The sequence below is a fragment of the Gorilla gorilla genome, chromosome 9, assembly GCF_029281585.2.
Source record: "Gorilla gorilla gorilla isolate KB3781 chromosome 9, NHGRI_mGorGor1-v2.1_pri, whole genome shotgun sequence".
Taxonomy (NCBI): domain Eukaryota; kingdom Metazoa; phylum Chordata; class Mammalia; order Primates; family Hominidae; genus Gorilla; species Gorilla gorilla.
In genome coordinates, this window is record NC_073233.2 from 133,403,719 (window position 1) to 133,420,446 (window position 16,728).

Genomic DNA, 16,728 nt, shown 5'->3' on the forward strand with positions numbered 1-16,728 from the left:
TAGGAACACAAACAATGTACTAAAAAAATGCACAAAAGATTTGAAGAGGCATTTCACCAAAGAAAACATACAGGCCGGGCACAGTCACACCTGTAATCCCAGCACTTTGGGAGGCCGAGGCAGGTGGATCACTTGAGCTCAGGAATTCAACACCATCCTAGGCAACATGGCGAAATCGCATCTCTTCTAAAAATACAAAAATTAGCTGGGTGTGGAAGTGTGCACCTGTGGTCCCAGCTACTTGGGGAGCTGAGGTGTGAAGATTGCTTGAGCCCGGGAGGTGGAGGTTGCTGTGAGCTGAGATTGAGCCACTGCCCTCCAGACTGGGCAACACAGCAAGACCCTGTCTCAAAAATACACACACACACACACACACACACACACACACATATTGTAAATAATCACTTGAAAAGATGCTCAATATTCTATGTCACTAGAGAAAAGCAAATTAGAACTGAAATAAGGTATCAATTTTGTTACTACCCATGAAGATGTCTAAATTTTAAAGATTGTCCATAACAAGTGTTAGTGAGAATATGGGACAATTACAGCTCTCAAACTGGGCAACAGTTTGGTAGTTCCTTAAAAATTTAGACATGGGAGTTAAAGGATGAGAACAAATGGACACACAGAAGGGAACAATACACACTGGGCCCTATTGGAGGATGAAGGGTGGGAGGAGGGAGAGGATCAGGAAAAATAACTAATGGATAGTAGGTTTAATACCTGGGTGATGAAATAACTTGTACAACAAACCCCCATGACACAATTTACCTATGTAACAAACCTGCACATGTACCCCTGAACTTAAAATAAAAGCTAAAAAAAAAAAGTTGAACATACACCTACCATATGACTCAGCCATTCCACACATAGGTTTTTATCCAAGAGAAATGGAAGCATATGTTCACACAAAGACCTACAGAAGAATGTTCACAGCAGCTTCATTTGAAATATGCAAAAAGTAGAAAAAAAAAACTGTTCATCTATAAGCGAATGAATAAGCCACTGGTGATATATCCATACAACAGAATACTACTCAACAATAAAAAGAAATGAACTGTTGCTATACTTAAAAACATGGATGAATATCTAATTACATTGAGTTTAATAAGCCAGACAAAAGAAAATGTACATATTGCATGATTCCATTCATGCAAAATTCTAGAAAATGAAAACTAATCTACAATGACAGAAAGCAGATAAGTGGTTGCCCAGAGATTGGGCGGTGAGAGAGGGGGATGAGGAATATGTTGAATATCTTGATTGTGGTGATGGTTTCGCAGATATATGCAGATGTCAAAATTTACCGCATTGCTCACTTTAATATGTGCAGTTCATTATATGCCAATTACCTTTCAATAACGATATGGGGGGAAAAACAAAATAAAATAAAATGATAATATATCATGATGAAGTTGTGTATATCTCAAGAATGCATGGTCGAGTTGACATTTGCAAATTAATTTATGAAATTCATCACATTAACATCATAAAGGAGAAAAGCTATATAATCATCTCCACAGAGGCAGTAAACAGAAATAATAAATCTTCCGAAAAAATAATAAGAAAACGTCACAATTTAAAGTCATGAGCTTCTATGTTGAAAGGACTCACTGAGGATAACATAATGAAGGAAAAAAAGAAAACTTTATTCTAAAGCACATTATTGTAAAATTTCAAATGAGAAAGGAAAAGAACATCCTAAAAGCTTCCAGAGAGAACCAAAAAAGTCATATAATAAAGGAGCAGGAATCTAAAGATGGAGAACAGAGTCAGCCAAAAAAGAAGGACCGGGAATCAGAAGAGATTTGGGGTTTCTCAACACGACCTAACGCTAGAAGAGAACAAAGCCCTCAGAATGCTAAATAATAATATTCTTATATATCCTAAAAACCATTTCCTCTGTACCCCTTTCTCAAAAAGATGCTGAATAGTTTGGTTTGCTGTTGGGTTTTTTTCACCAAAACAAGGAACTATATCTAGAAAGATTTTTAAAATATGGTAACCAGATGACAGGAGAGGAAGACAAAAGAATTCCCAGCATGAAGGGAAGGACGTTCTCCCGACAGCAGCTGTGCAGCTGATCTAGCGAATGACCAGACCAGTTTGTAGCAGAAAGATGAAAGGTACTAACTGGGATGTTTTCAAGAAAAAAACATGGAATTGGCACAATATAGTATCTGATTTATTTAAGCATTGTGTTATTTATACTTTTTAATTTTCTGAAAATTATGATTTTTAATATTTTAAAGACCTTTCTGATGGGGATAGACTGTACCTTCAAGATTAGCCAACTCTGGCTGGGTGCAGACCTCACACCTGTAATCCCAGCACTTTGGGAGGCCAAGGCAGGCGGCTCACTTGAGATCAGGAGTTCAAGACTAGCCTGGCCAACATGCAAAACCCTGTTTCTACCAAAAATACAAAAAAAAAAAAAAAAAAAAAAAAATTAGCTGGGCGTCATGGCGCATTCCTGTAATTCCAGCTACTTGGGAGGGTGGGGCAGGAGAATTGCTTAAACCTGGGAAGTGGATGTTGCAGTGAGCCGAGATTGTGCCACTGCACTCCAGCCTGGGTGACAGAGTGTGACTCCATCACCAAAAAAAAAAAAAAAAAAAAAATTAGCCAATTCTTAGAGATAGCAAAGGGCTCAGCAAGCCTTCTATATGCAAACTAACCAAAGCCAAGCCCTGCCCCCTCTACCTGACCTCTACATCCCAGGAGGCAGAGTCCTCTTCCTTAGTCATCCCAGGGTCAGGTACTAGGCACTAAGGACCATCCCTAGTGTTTACAGCGTGCAGAAATTACTCAAACTAGCCAGTCCTAAACTGCTTACCCCATCTTGCCATTCCTGAGGCACTGGCCTGGCTCTCCCCTGGCTCCTTCTGCCTCCAGGGGACACTGGAGCTTCCCCATGTGGCCCCGCATGGCCCCACTATAAAAGTGGAGCTTTATGCAAAAAAAAAAAAGGCAGCTAAAAGAAATGCAAGCAGTTGCCTGTATGGAGTAGGGAAAGACAAGAAGGCAGGGGTCTACTGTTTTGGGCGGTTGTTTTGTCTTGCACTTACAGTGCATTACTTTCAAAGCATTAATTAACTTTTTAAACTATGTAGACGTGTTACTTTGATTTTAACAAAAAATGACACTCTTTGCAGTCACAATTCAATAGTTGGTACAATATTTAATTAAATTTCTTAGTGCAGTCACAAGGACAGCACAAACAGGTTTGGGAACAACTGATTCTTAAAAATGGACCACTTGGCCAGGTGTGGCGGCTCACACCTATAATCCCAGCACTTTGGGAGGCCAAGGCGGGTGGATCACCTGAGGTTGGGAGTTCAAGACCAGCCTGGGCAACATAGTGAAACCCCATCTCTACAAAAATACAAAAATTAGCTGAGCATGATGGTGCGTGCCTGTAATCCCAGCTACTCAGGAAACTGAGGCAGGAGAATTGCTTGAACCTGGGAGGGAGAGGTTGCAGTGAGCCAAGATCGTGCCATTGCACTCCAGCCTGGGCAACAGAGAGAGACACCATCTCAAAAAAATAAAAAAATTTTTTTAAATGGACCACTTAAGTGGAGGTATGTGTGCTCACTAGAGAGAAGCATCACAGCTGTGCACATTCAGCATGCCAAGCGCTTTTGGTTGTATGTTTTACAGAAGGAATACAGAGCACTGGTTAATCTGGTAAATCGTTTAAACTTAGGGCAGTTAATAGAGCTCCTACTGTAATTAATCCAGATAATAAAAGAGGATGAAATAAAACAGCCTTAATCCATCTACTTTTGCTACCCTGTCCTTTTCCCATGGGTTAGAAAAAAGAAATACTAGAAGGAACAGAGCTCAAGATCATTCTTCTCAGGGTCATTCAGTTTGCCCTGAAATATTAACCCTCTTGAGGGAAATCTGGAAATGAGGATAAATTAAAGCCCTTTTGAAGGGCAGGCTATCTTATATATCCTTTGGCTTAATTCACAAAATGAGTTGGAAAGGTGTCAAAAGAGATAACAAAGCAAAATCTGCCTTTTGTACCATGATGGACCTGATTTAATTTCAGTAACTAGATTTATTCCATTATTGCCTCCATCTTCTTTGCGGTTTGGGTAAGTACTAAGCATCATACCCGTAAGCATTACAAGAGAAAATGCACAGCCAAGAGTTCAAAACAGGACCTGAGACACAGCCTCCTATGTCTGTGCTGAGGAGGCTTGCAGGAAATCTTAGTCTCAAAGTCATCATCTCACTTGCTCCCGTCAATGAAGCCTTGAGGTTTTGAGTACCTTAGATTGCTAATTACTAGAAAAATGGAGAAGGATATATATGGCTACATTTTCAACAAATCAGTCAACTGCTGATCTCTTTGCTGTGCTATTTTGAGCAATAATCTACAAATATATTGCCGAGTAAGGGGAATCTGTTTCTTGCTCTTTTCCTTGGACTCAATTCTGAAACACTTAGAAAGATTAGACCCATCCAACTCTATCACTTGCTGAGCCTGCAGGGCTGTGACAGCCCTTCCTGACGATAAATTGTCAAATTTCCTTCACAACTGAAACTAGAAAACCAAGTGAGGCAGAAATTTGCTTTTAACATAGAGCCATTAAATGATTTTATCTTTTGCTGTGCTCTGAATGTTTATGTCCCACCCCCCAGATTTATATGCTAAAATCCTAATGCCCAAAGTGATGGTATTAGACAGTGAGACCTTGTGGAGGTGATGATATCATGGAGGTGGGATGCCCACAAGTATCTTTCTAAAAGAGGCCCAAGGGAGCACTTTAGACCCTTCCACCATCTGGGGACACAGTGAGAAGGTGCCATCTGTGAACCAGAAAGCAGGTCCTCACCAGATATTGAATCTGCCAGTGCCTTGATCTTGGACTTCCCTGCCACCAGAGCTGTGAAAATCAACTTCTGTTGTTAATAAATTACTTAGTCTAACGTATCCTGTTACAGCAGCCCAAACTGACTAAGAAACCATTCCATATGTAGGTTCAGATAGGAGGGGCAATTTGGATCTTCTGAAAGGTCACCCCCTTTATGGCCTTTGCAAATCAACTCAAAATAAATATCATCTTTATTTTTCAGAAGCCCCTAAGCTACTTTCTCCCTTGGAGTCAGTAACTCATGGAGTGTGACTCTGGTCCAGACACATAAGCGTCCCCTTGGTTGAGTTTCATAAACAATTCTAGGCCAGCATGGTGGCTCACGCCTGTAATCCCAACACTTTGAGAGTCCGAGTTGGGTGGATTGCTTGAGCTCAGGAGTTTGAAACCAGCCTTGGTAACATGGCAAAATCCCATCTCTACAAAAAATACAAAAATTAGCTGGGCATGGTGGCGTATGCCTGTAGTCCCAGCTACTCGGGGAGGGGGTGGTGGGTAAGGCTGGAGGATCACTTGAGCCCAGGAGGTCAAGGCTGTAGTGAGCCTAGACTGTGCCACTGCACTCCAGCCTAGGCGACAGAGTGAGACCCTGTCTGAAAAAAAAAGAGAGACTTCTTCCACACTGTGTGGCCACATTGCTAATATCTGGGCCCCACCTCTGGCCATTGTCAAGTGCAAGATCCGTCAGCACTTGTTCTCAGCACTGTTTTTGTGGGTCTGAACTATTCATTTAAGATGGGAAAATCTAATTTTTTAAACCATCATTATTTGAACCCAAGAGAAGCCCATGACAGTTTCCTCCTCTTATTTCCGGCCTGAACTCTTCATTTCAGATGAGAAAACCTGATTTTTTTAAACCATCATTATTTGAACCCAAGAGAAGCCATGACAGTTTCCTCCTCTTATTTCAGGCCACTTTATTTTTCATGTTGTAGAACACAGGTTAGAAATATTGATAGTAATGGCAGGCTGGGCGTGGTGGCTCATGCCTGTAATCCCAGCACTTTGGAAGGCCAAGGCGGGCGGATCACGAGGTCAGGAGATCAAGACCATCCTGGCTAACACAGTGAAACCGCATGTCTACTAAAAATACAAAAAATTAGCCAGGCATAGTGGCATGCACCTGTAGTCCCAGCTACTCGGGATGCTGAGGCAGGAGACTCCCTTGAATCCGGGAGGCGAAGGTTGCAGTGAGCCGAGATCGTGCCACTGCACTCCAGCCTGGGCAACAGAGCAAGACTCCATCTCAAAAAAAGAAAAAAAAAAGGAAAGTAATGGCAGAAAAGAAATTACTTTTGCACCAACCTAATAGAAGTGATCTGTGTTTCTGCTTTTCTATAGATGATCATTCCTATCATTTCGGATATACTGGATATCTTCCTTATCTTATTTTTCACCCTCCTCTACAACTCCTCCTTCCCAACAATAATTTTTTTTTTTAATTGAACCTCCTAGGCTCAAGCAATCCTCCCACCTCAGTCTCCTGAGTAGCTGGGACCACAAGCATGCGCCACCATGCCTGGCTAATTTTTTGTATTTTTGGTAGAGAAGGGGGTTTCACCACGTGGCCCAGGCTGGTCTTAAATTACTGAACTCAAGCAATCACCCACCTCGGTCTCCCAAAGCTGAGATTACAGGCATGAGCCTCCATCAACAATTTTGAGGAAGACTGTTGAGTTACTGAATGTTTTTCTAACTGGATTCCACATCTTCTCAAGCCCTGCTAAACCAGGGGCCCCGGAGAGGTACCTCAGTGTCAGAGCAGTTGCCATTCAGAGCCTCGATGTTTGGATCCCTCCAGTCTTCTGAGAGTGAAGGGATGTAATTGTCTGTCAGAGCATCCCAAACCCTGTAAACAAAGAGAAGCTCTCATTAACACACATCTGTGGCCTGGCCCCGCCTGGAGGAAGGAAGAGCTGGGCCGGGAGAGGAGAGAGGCTTCTGTGTGTGCCAGGCTGAGATCATCTGCCTTCCAGCATGCAGGGGCAAAGCAGCTTAAAAACTCAATCAGAGGCACATCCAGGGGAGAAAGTGCGTGGAGCTTGGCCAGGGGCTTCAGTGTGAAAGGTGTTTGCTTGAGGGAAGAGGAATTTCCTACCATTGAGATACAAATGGCAGCGTCTATAATCAAACTGCCTCTGGCTCTGAAAATAAATCTGCCCCTCATCCAAATAGCTCACGTTTCTGAATCTAAGAGATGCCCATGTTTCTTTTCCTATGGGCAGAGAGAGAGAGAGAGAAAGAGAGAGAGAGAGAGAAAGGGAGAGAGAGAGAGAGAAAGGGAGAGAGAGAGAGAGAGGAACACAGAGACAGAGAGATCTGGGCAGTTTTTCTGGCTGAATCTCATTAAGATCAGAATCATTATCTAGTTTATAACCATTTCAGTTTCAGAGGCCTACAATCTAAATGATCAGGAATTCCCTCCTTGACATCTAATGTAGGTAAGGGAATAATGCCAATACAGTGAGTGCTTACTTACTACTCAAAATGTTCTATCGAACCCACGGGTTGCAAGATCCTGCCCTCTAACAATGTAGAATCTAAATCCTGCATTGTGTCATTCCAACATCACGGACACTCTAAGGTAAATACTGCATATAAAAGAAACCAATAAATACACCTCCATCTACACGATTTGTTTTTAGTGGGGAAAGATGGAGCTACATTTATTACATTTCTTTTTAAAATTCTGATATGTACATTATAAGAAAGGATTTCTACAATTCTTATTCCTTAACTTATTTCAGAAAGATTTCTTACAAAAAAAGAGGAGGGAGGTTGGGGAAAATTTCAAAGTCACAAACACACATCAGGAATATACATAAATTATTCAACACCAAGAGATTAATGTAAATCAGTAAACAAAGCCCTTAAGATAATGACCGCCATGGAAGCCAATGGCACCTGAATTAATATTAATGAGGCCGGGCGCGACGGCTCATGCCTGAAATCCAGCACTTTGGAAGGCCAAGATGGGCAGATCGCTTGACTCCAGGAGTTCAAGATGAGACTGGCCGACATGGTGAAACCCTGTCTCTACAAAAAATACAAAAATTAACCGGGCATGGTAGCATGGGCCTATAGTCCCAGCAACTTGAGAGGCTTGAAGTGGGAGGATAGCCTGATCCATGGGAAGAACCTTAGGAAGTCAAGGCTGCAGTGAGCCATGATTGTGTCACTGCTCTCCAGCCCGGGTGACAGAGCAAGGCACTGTCTCAAAAAAAAAAAAAAAAAAAAAAAAACTAAAATATTAGATAATGATAAATTAGGGCTCTATGCTGCACTCTCCTTCAGGTGCCTATGCATGTCAAACACAAATGATACCTGTGAGAGCAAGATTTCAAAAATAAGCAAGTATGTATACATACACCAGGGCACAGACACTTGAAATCAGAAAGTAATGAGGGCACTATTAACTAAACAAAATGCCCATATATCACATCACATTCCTAATTTTGTTTGTATCAGGAATGCGACGTGATATATGGGTGTAAAAGCAAAAAGACTTTCTTAGTGCACAATGCATATAATTGGTGATGGAACAAATAAAAGGAACCCAAGAAAACACAATGTAATGGCAGTGCTTGGGGCATCTGCTTATTCATTATTTTCCTACCATTACAAGAAAACACTTTGAAGAGAACTCATCAAGTACTCGTTAGCCATCTACTCAGCAGGATTTCAGAGCAGACTTCTTAAACCATGGGTGATACCCTAATCTCCATCAGGCACTATTAGAGCTGCATTAATCCAGGCTAATTCTAAATCCAAGTGCCATTAGCATTTTAGAGCCAAGAAGCAAATAGGATTTGCTTTCTCCAAGACAAAACTCCAAGGCACCACACCCGCTGGAAAGGTCACTGCAGGACTACTCTTTACATCACTGCATTACATTCTCTGCTGCAAGAATGAACATGCATACAGGCACTGACCTTCAGATTCGTCCCTGCAGGAAATGCCCACAGAAATGAAATTCAGCAAAGCCCAAAATAGGCAGGAGCCTTTTGTATCTCTCCCAGGCTGGAGGGAAGCTGAGAACTTTAACGAACTACACACTTTCCAATGACCTTGAGACTATTTACATCCTTAAAGTGATAAGCAGGGGCTCTCTCGGGATCATTTAGAGTGCCCGCTTTTCTCATCTGAGCCTTTGCTGATAAGCTTTGAATTTTATCTTCTGATTCTACATTTTTAGCGACAATTCCCTAAACTTTTATCTTCTCAGGATTTCAAGCCATCCTCATTCTCTTTCATATTTTGTCCAGGTTTCCTTTTTCCTTGCTGACATACTTTTTATCCTTTGAAGTTTATAAACAAGCTTTAAGATAAAGCAGCTTTCTTCTCTTTATAATCAGTTGCATACCCTTTCCATACTTATCCAGTGCCCACTTAACAATAACAATAGCAGTCAACACTTGCTGAGCACTTACTATGAGCCAGGTAGTACTCTAAACCGGATTCTAAACATGGATTAATTCATTCATTCTTCACAACAATTATACAAGGCAGATGCTAATGAGAAAAAAATGGAAACAGTGAATTTAATTCACTTGTCTCAGCTCACACTGCCAGTAATGGTAAAAGTGGGATTTGAACTTGGGCAGCACGGCTACAGAGCCCATATCCCTAGCCACTTAACAATTCCAAGTCTTTATGAATTCTGTAATTGGCATCGGTATGGGCATCAGAATAACATACCAAGTTCCTAATCATAACCTAGGAGAGCAGTTTAGAAACTGGCTCTGCGTGAAAATTAGCTGGGCGTGGTGGCGCACACCTGTAATCTCAGCTACTTGGGAGGCTGAGGCAGGAGAATCACTTGAACCTGGGAGGCGGAGGTTGCAGTGAGCCGAGATGGCGCCATTGCACTCCATCCTGGGCAACAAGAGTGAAACTCTGTCTCAAAAAAAAAAAAAAGAAGAAAAGAAAAAAAAAAAGAAACTGGCTCTGCGTGAGAAACCCATAGGTTCGATGATCCTGAACATTGTGTTTTCATGGATCTACAGAAGGAGGAATGGCAAAGGTAGCAGGGGTGCATGGCCACTTTCTACGTAGATCTCCAGCCCAGGGAAGGGCACAAGGAAGGCACAGGCGGACGCTGGCAGCCAGCAGCCTCAGCAACAGAGGAGCCGATGCAGCCAGGGCAGGGGGAAACAGCTTTCTGTGAGGAAGAGAAAGGGAAGGGCTGTCTATCCCATCATATATCCCATCATAAGCAGGGTTCTTGGGAGTGTGCATCACCCCTTTTGTGAGTACCCGGAGGTGGACTGTAAAGTTTTACTTCCCTGAGAAGCATCCTGCTATTTACTCTTACCTTGGGGAAAGAAGACTTTGAAAGCTATCTCCTCTATCATTCATCAGAGAACTAAGATTAAACAGGTTGCCTCAGTTCCTATCATTATGCTGCCATGACACCTGAGATTCAATTTGCTCTCTCCATCCCTGTATAACAGAAAAGGCTTTTTCAGGTGCATATTTTATAGCTTGGGCTTAGGTGCCTGTAGAATTGACTTAAGTATCTTTCGCCACAGAGAGCAGGGGCTTTGGGAAAGGCTGCTGGCAGAGCATGAGCAAACCCAGTGGAGGAGGGTGGAGACTGGGGGGTGCCAGGACACGTGTACAAAGAACTCCAGGGCCTGGAACTGGCAACATAGCCATCAGGGTTCTCTCAGTCCTGATGCACACGCAAACCCTTATATACCTATTTCTGACAATATGGCAGGCAGCTTAAAGGGCTTATTAGAATTCTAACTTGCTGACATTCCCCTCAAGCCTGGCTACTTCCCTTGTCTAGTGTTTTGCTGGTGTGCAGTCATGCCAATATCCACATCCAAATGTGTATTAATTTGAGTACACTTTTGCATTTTATGTTTAGAAAGTAGAAATTAGTGGCTGGGCGTGGTGGCTCATGCCTGTAATCCTAGCACTTTGGGAGGCTGAGGCGGGTGGATTGCCTGAGCTCAGGAGTTCGAGACCAGCTTGGACAACATGGTGAAACCCCATGTCTACTAAAATACAAAAAAAAAAAAAAAAAATTAGTCTGGTGTGGCAGCGTTCGCCTGTAATCCCAGCTACTCGGGAGGCTGAGGCAGGAGAATTTCTTGAAACAAGGAAGCGGAGCTTGCAGCGAGCCGAGATCATGCCACTGCACTCCAGCCTGGGCGACAGAGTGAGACTCTGTCTCAAAAAAAAAAAAAAAAAAAAAAGAAAGAAAGTAGAAATTATTAGCAGCACATTAATGCATTTGCTCAACTTTCTAGATGTCCTCAAATGTTTAAATAGAATCAATACTATATCTGCTTTCTATAACCTCTAAAAAGAGAATTAAATTTTCTAAAAATCACAATTATGTGTAGTTTTCCCTAGCTGACTATTTGGTATTTACTTGTCTTCAACATGTAGTGTATCTGATGACAGGCAGTTTATTGTGTGCACTTTATTTTTAACATCACCTATAACAATTCTATCCGAAGAAACAGCCATTGCATGGTTAGCCCCTCTGTCTTCAGGGTACTCGTAAGAGGGCTGATAGGGATCCCCAATGACGTAGGAGGTAAGCTGAGGGCCGTCCATTTCCATTTTGTAGTGACCCCTAAGAGGCTGTGACCTCCAGGCCCAATCTCTTATGGCAAAGGAAGAGGGTGGTCACATATACACAAAGAAGAGATTCTGGGATATTTCTTGAATTCAAAACCAAAAAATGTGTATTCAAATCTGACTCTCCTTTAATGCCTAGAACTTCCATGCCCTGACAGATCAGAGATAAGTTGACAAATCTTAGCCAACTCCCCTCTTGGCTAAATAGTTCCAAATGAAGACTAAAGAAAGCTTCTAAGGGAATCACTACATTTGCTCTACGATTTGTGCTGTCTTTAAGGAGGCAGTTTAACCAAGTATTTCCCTGCTTTTGTTTTAAGCTTCTATTATTTACCTCTAACCCATCCACAGCACTTTTAACTCATTTGTGGATGAAACAGCCCTCTAAATACTAAACCGGAACAAGTTTATAACAATAACATTAGAGCTATGTTCAGGAGAAGTGTAGTCAGGTGAGATATTAAATCACCCTTTTCCTTTACTTAGCCATAATTTCACAGTTGAAATATCTGGATAGTGTCTATGAAACAAAGTGTGTAACAGAATTCTGATTTTTATTTTAAATTATAAAGAGGGGTTAGAACTGAATGCCTAGAAAGTGTTGTGTTAATTTTTCTCTTCCCAGCTTCCTCCCGCTACACTGTCCCCAAATTATACTTTATCTCAAAGGAATTATTCAATCTTTGGTCTCTTAACTGAGGCAGTCAATGAGGCAGTCAAGTCAGAAAAATCAGGCTGAGAAGGCCAATAATCCCATGTGATGGTAATTAACATTGAGTGGCCTCTTCTAATGTGCTAGAAGACAGTAAGAATCTGCTCATTGGGCCTTCATCCTTAATGAGGCAGAGGAGGGGTTTTGATAGGGGGGAAATGATTTGTTGGAAGCAAAAGGAATGGGACGCATCTTGAAATGTCATTTTCAGAGCACCTGGGCATCCTGGGTGAGGTAAGAAATTAGGTTCTTTACAAGTCCTTAGCCTCACTTTATCAAGATTGAGCTCTGAAGGTTTCATAGATGAGGACCTACACAGTCAACCACGGTTAAGTGACTTGCCCAAGGTCACACAGCGAGTTAGAGAGAGTACCAAAATTAGAATTCATAGTCTTTGTGTTTCTAGTTCATTGGCTGGTGTACTCGAACGAAAAAATATTCGGCATAATAAACCCCCAGAGCCATTCTTTTTTGACTTATAAATGTTGAGCAGATAACAGGCTCAGAATCTAAAAAGAATCTGTTTGAAACTTAAAATTTAAACACATAGCCCACAGCTATAGTACTAGTCAGCAGAATGAAATGTTCTCTGTGATCATACCTTCCGGCCAGCATTAATTAAAAAGAAAAGAAGGAAATGGTGTGGGCTTAGAAATATATTACATCTACATACAAGGCTACTAGCTATTATCACTCATCTAGTTTATTCGATATTCAATATTTCATTCAAAAATATTATTTGCTCATTGCACTGTATTAGACAGTGGGGCTGTAAGAGTGAATAAGACAGATATTTGGCCCCTCTATGTGTAAAAGTAGAGTCTTATAGTAGTCATCAAATAAGCAACCCTCTCCCAAATACAGTCAGGTTCCAATCGTCTAGGACGTGCCTCTTACCCCATTATTTGTGGGCCATTCTTCCCACTCAAATCCACAAAAAGGGAAACAAAAGCACAGGTGCTTCAGACTTCCCTGACCTTTGACATTTCTTGTGTGATAGCTAAGGAACAATGGATGCATATTGTATCTCTGCAGGGAACTCATGTAGACAGTAGTCCCCCCTTATCTGTGGTTTTGCTTTCCCAGGGCTCAGTTATCTGCTGTACAGTACAATGAAATATTTTGAAAGAGAGAGAGAAAGAGAGACCACATTCACATAATTTTTATTACAATATATTGTTATAATTGCTCTATTTTGCTGTGAGCTGTTGTTAGTCTCTTACTGTGCCTAACTTATAAACTGAACTTTATCATATGTACGTACATACAGGAAAAAACATTAGGGTTTGGTACTAGCAGCGGTTTCAGGCATTAACTGGGGGTCTTAAAACATATCCCCCACCATGGGCCAGGCGTGGTGACTCACACCTGTAATCCCAGCACTTTGGGAGGCCAAGGCAGGCAGATCACGAGGTCAGGAGTTCGAGACCAGCCTGGCCAACATGGTGAAACTCCCATCTCTACTCAAAATACAAAAATTAGTTGGGCGTGGTGGCGCACACCTGTAGTCCCAGCTACTCAGGAGGCTGAGGCAGGAGAATCGCTTGAACCTGGGAGGTGGAGGTTGCAGTGAGCCGAAATTGTGCCATTGCACTCCAGCCTGGGCAATAGAATGAAACTTCATCTCAAAAAAAAACAAAAAACAAACAAACAAACAAAAAACACATCCCCCGAGGATAGCGGGGAACCACTGAATTTTTACTAAATGCCTAAAACATCCTTCTTTAATTTGTGTAACATATCACCCCCTTCTCTTTCTAGTCCCTCCTGAAAGAGTACTTTTCTCAGATCCCTTTTCTTGACTACTATTAAGACCCTAGAAAGTAGCTAGCAAGTGATACAAGGAATCTGCATACTCAAAGGCCACATCACCTAGTTTCCACCTTTACTTTGTCCAGGGTAGCCCCCTGTGCTCTCAGTTCAGTTTAGATGCTTTCTTATGTGGACATATCCTAACATCTGTAGATAACTTTCCAGGCCTGAGGGGCTGTCAAAAATTCGGGATTTTCAAAATTCTGGTGTTTCTTGAAGCAAATTAGTCCAATAACATAGATTCATCCATCATGGTTAATTAATTTTTTTCTGGCCTTTATTTCTAATATCTCGCTGGATTTCCACTGATATAAAGAAAGCTTAAGATAGACAGACCCTGAAATTTACTGTGCTCCTGAAATTCCATTTTGTATCTAGGAAAACCTTCATTCCTCTAAGGTTTCAATTTAAGAAAGTTCTCCTCAGGGGACTGTAAAGGGACATATATAGAGCTATGACAGCAAGCACCAGGGCACCGCTCTGCTGGCAACACGAAAATGAAAGTAATAGGCCATAAACCTATAGACAGAAACTAGCACTATGTCAAGGAGACAAGGACTACAGGGCTCTCGACTGAAGCAGGAGAGGGCAATTAAGACTTCTTACTCCTCGTCCTGAAGGGTCTCCTCCTCCTCTTGGATCTGTAACTGGTTCTTCACGGGAGCTAGGTTCTCGGTCTTGGCGTTGTAGTTCCGAAAGCAGACATTGAGCTTCTCATCAAATTCATTTACGAGGTCCTCCATGGACTTGAAGCTGATTATTTCGGAAGAAAAATTCTCAAGCTCGGAGAGGGAGGGGTCCTCGAGATGGTGGGGAGATGAACCGTAGAAACACTGGGGCTTCTCCTCCGGGTCCTCCGAGCAGGAGGGTCGAAGGTCCTCAAACTCTTCATCCAGACTCACCAGTGGGGCCTCCATTCTTGCTCAGCAGGAGAACAACAGCGACTTTCAGGATGAGTTTATCTAAAAGAAATAAACAGCGTAATGTGAGTTTAGACCAGGCTAATCTAAATAATAGAGTTAACTTTAGAGATACACCTGCTTCCAATTCCCTACTTCAAAAAACAAGGCACTGGTTAAGTACGAAGCTCCTGGACAAGATCGTCTAGGTTTGCATTCTGTTCTGTCCTACCAGCTGTGACCTTGGGCAAGTGATTAACTGCTCTGTGCTTATTCTTCTCAAGACAGATATAATACTGAACCCACCTCAAAGGGCTGTTAGAAGACTAAAGGAGTAAACACAGGTGAGTGCTTAAAACAGTGCCTGGAAGATAATAATAAGTGCCAATATTGTTGAATACTTTCTGTTGGTGTTTTAGTATTATTATTTTTATTACTATTACTATTACCACAGATCCACATCCTTAACTATGTGATCTGAAAGCTGAAAATTCTCCATGACTTGTTTGGCAGCAAAATGTGACATGATCTAAACTCATCTGGCAACTAAACATGACCAACATGAATATAAAGCTGTTCATGGCTTTAATTTATCCCATTTTGTGTGTTTTGCTGCAGAAATATTAACTTTTTAATTACAAAGATTGCTATCCCAGATCCCACTGGATGAAATGCGGAATGTACACTCTATTACTACTTTCCAAAATCTGAAATAATCTGAATTCCAAATGCCTGGCCCCAGGGGTTTTGGATAAGGGTTTGTATACCTAGATATTACTACCCTTATCAATAAATAGTAGAAACTAATAAAACATTGGCTGGATGTGGTGGCTCATGCTTGTAATCCCAGCACTTTGGGAGGTTGAGCTGGGAGGATCATTTGAGCTCACTCAGGAGTTCAAGACCAGCCTGGGCAACATAGTAAGGTCCCATCTCTATTTTTATTTTTTTTAAAAAACTAATAAAACATCAATAGAGACTTTCCAATAAATGCCTGAGTTGTTTTTGTTTTGTTTCGCTTTTGAGACATAGCTTCACTCTGTGGCCCAGGCTGGAGTGCAGTGGTGTGATCTCAGCTCACTGCAACCTACACCTCTGGGTTCAACCAATCCTCATGCTTTGGCCTCCCAAGTAGCTGCATGTGCCACCACACCCAGCTAATTTTTGTATTATTAGTAGAAATGGGGTTTCACCATGTTGGCCAGGCTGGTCTCGAACTCCTGACCTCAGGTGATCTACCTGCCTCAGCCTCCCAAAGTTCTGGGATTACAGGCATGAGCCACCGTGCCCAGACAAACACCCAAGGTTTTCCCACACATAGAGCATATGCCTAGGAGCAGAGGAATAGACTAAATGATCTATTATCCTGTATCCTGTAAGAAACAGACCCAACTACCCATGTGCTCCAAAGCCATACTCCATAACCATCTTGGGCACTGCACCCTGGAACGCTGCACACACAGAACTCCCTTCAGTTCCCACCAACTGTGGGACCTCTACCCCTCATCGGGCCGTCTTCATGCACTGCTTCCAACTGTGATTTATCCATCTGTGTGTACATCTGGGCCCCATTCAATTTTAACTTAAATTCCTCGAGGACACAGAAATCCTCTGGATATCTTCCCTGGCTCCAAATATACACTGCCTACCCTGTGGCTAGGCAGTCAATCAATATGTGCTCGTTGAAAAAATGATCTATCTCCCACATACAGTTTTCCATTTTCAGTTTCAGGCAGCACAAGCATTGCTGACTATCATACCCTTCTCTACATGCTCAACAGAAAGGCAACCAAGCTTTTCTCTTCGGTCTATAGGG

The 16,728-nt window shown here is 42.0% G+C and overlaps 1 protein-coding gene across 8 annotated transcripts in view; it reads right to left on the reverse strand.

The window, feature by feature from the left end:
• FEZ1 (fasciculation and elongation protein zeta 1) overlaps nt 1-16,728 on the reverse strand; it is a 50,490-nt gene that overhangs the window by 29,116 nt on the left and 4,646 nt on the right. For 7 of the 8 annotated variants that reach the window (XM_063693651.1, XM_055356320.2, XM_031016278.2 and 4 more), the window contains exons 2-3: nt 14,620-14,975; nt 6,642-6,741 (exon numbers count right to left, since the gene is read on the reverse strand). In XM_063693651.1, the coding sequence (XP_063549721.1) occupies nt 6,642-6,741; nt 14,620-14,930 (411 nt within the window). In that variant the 5' untranslated portion in view covers nt 14,931-14,975. Of the gene's footprint in view, nt 1-6,641; nt 6,742-13,345; nt 14,976-16,728 lie in introns of those variants that run through there. The other variant, XM_063693652.1, reaches the window with a different exon arrangement.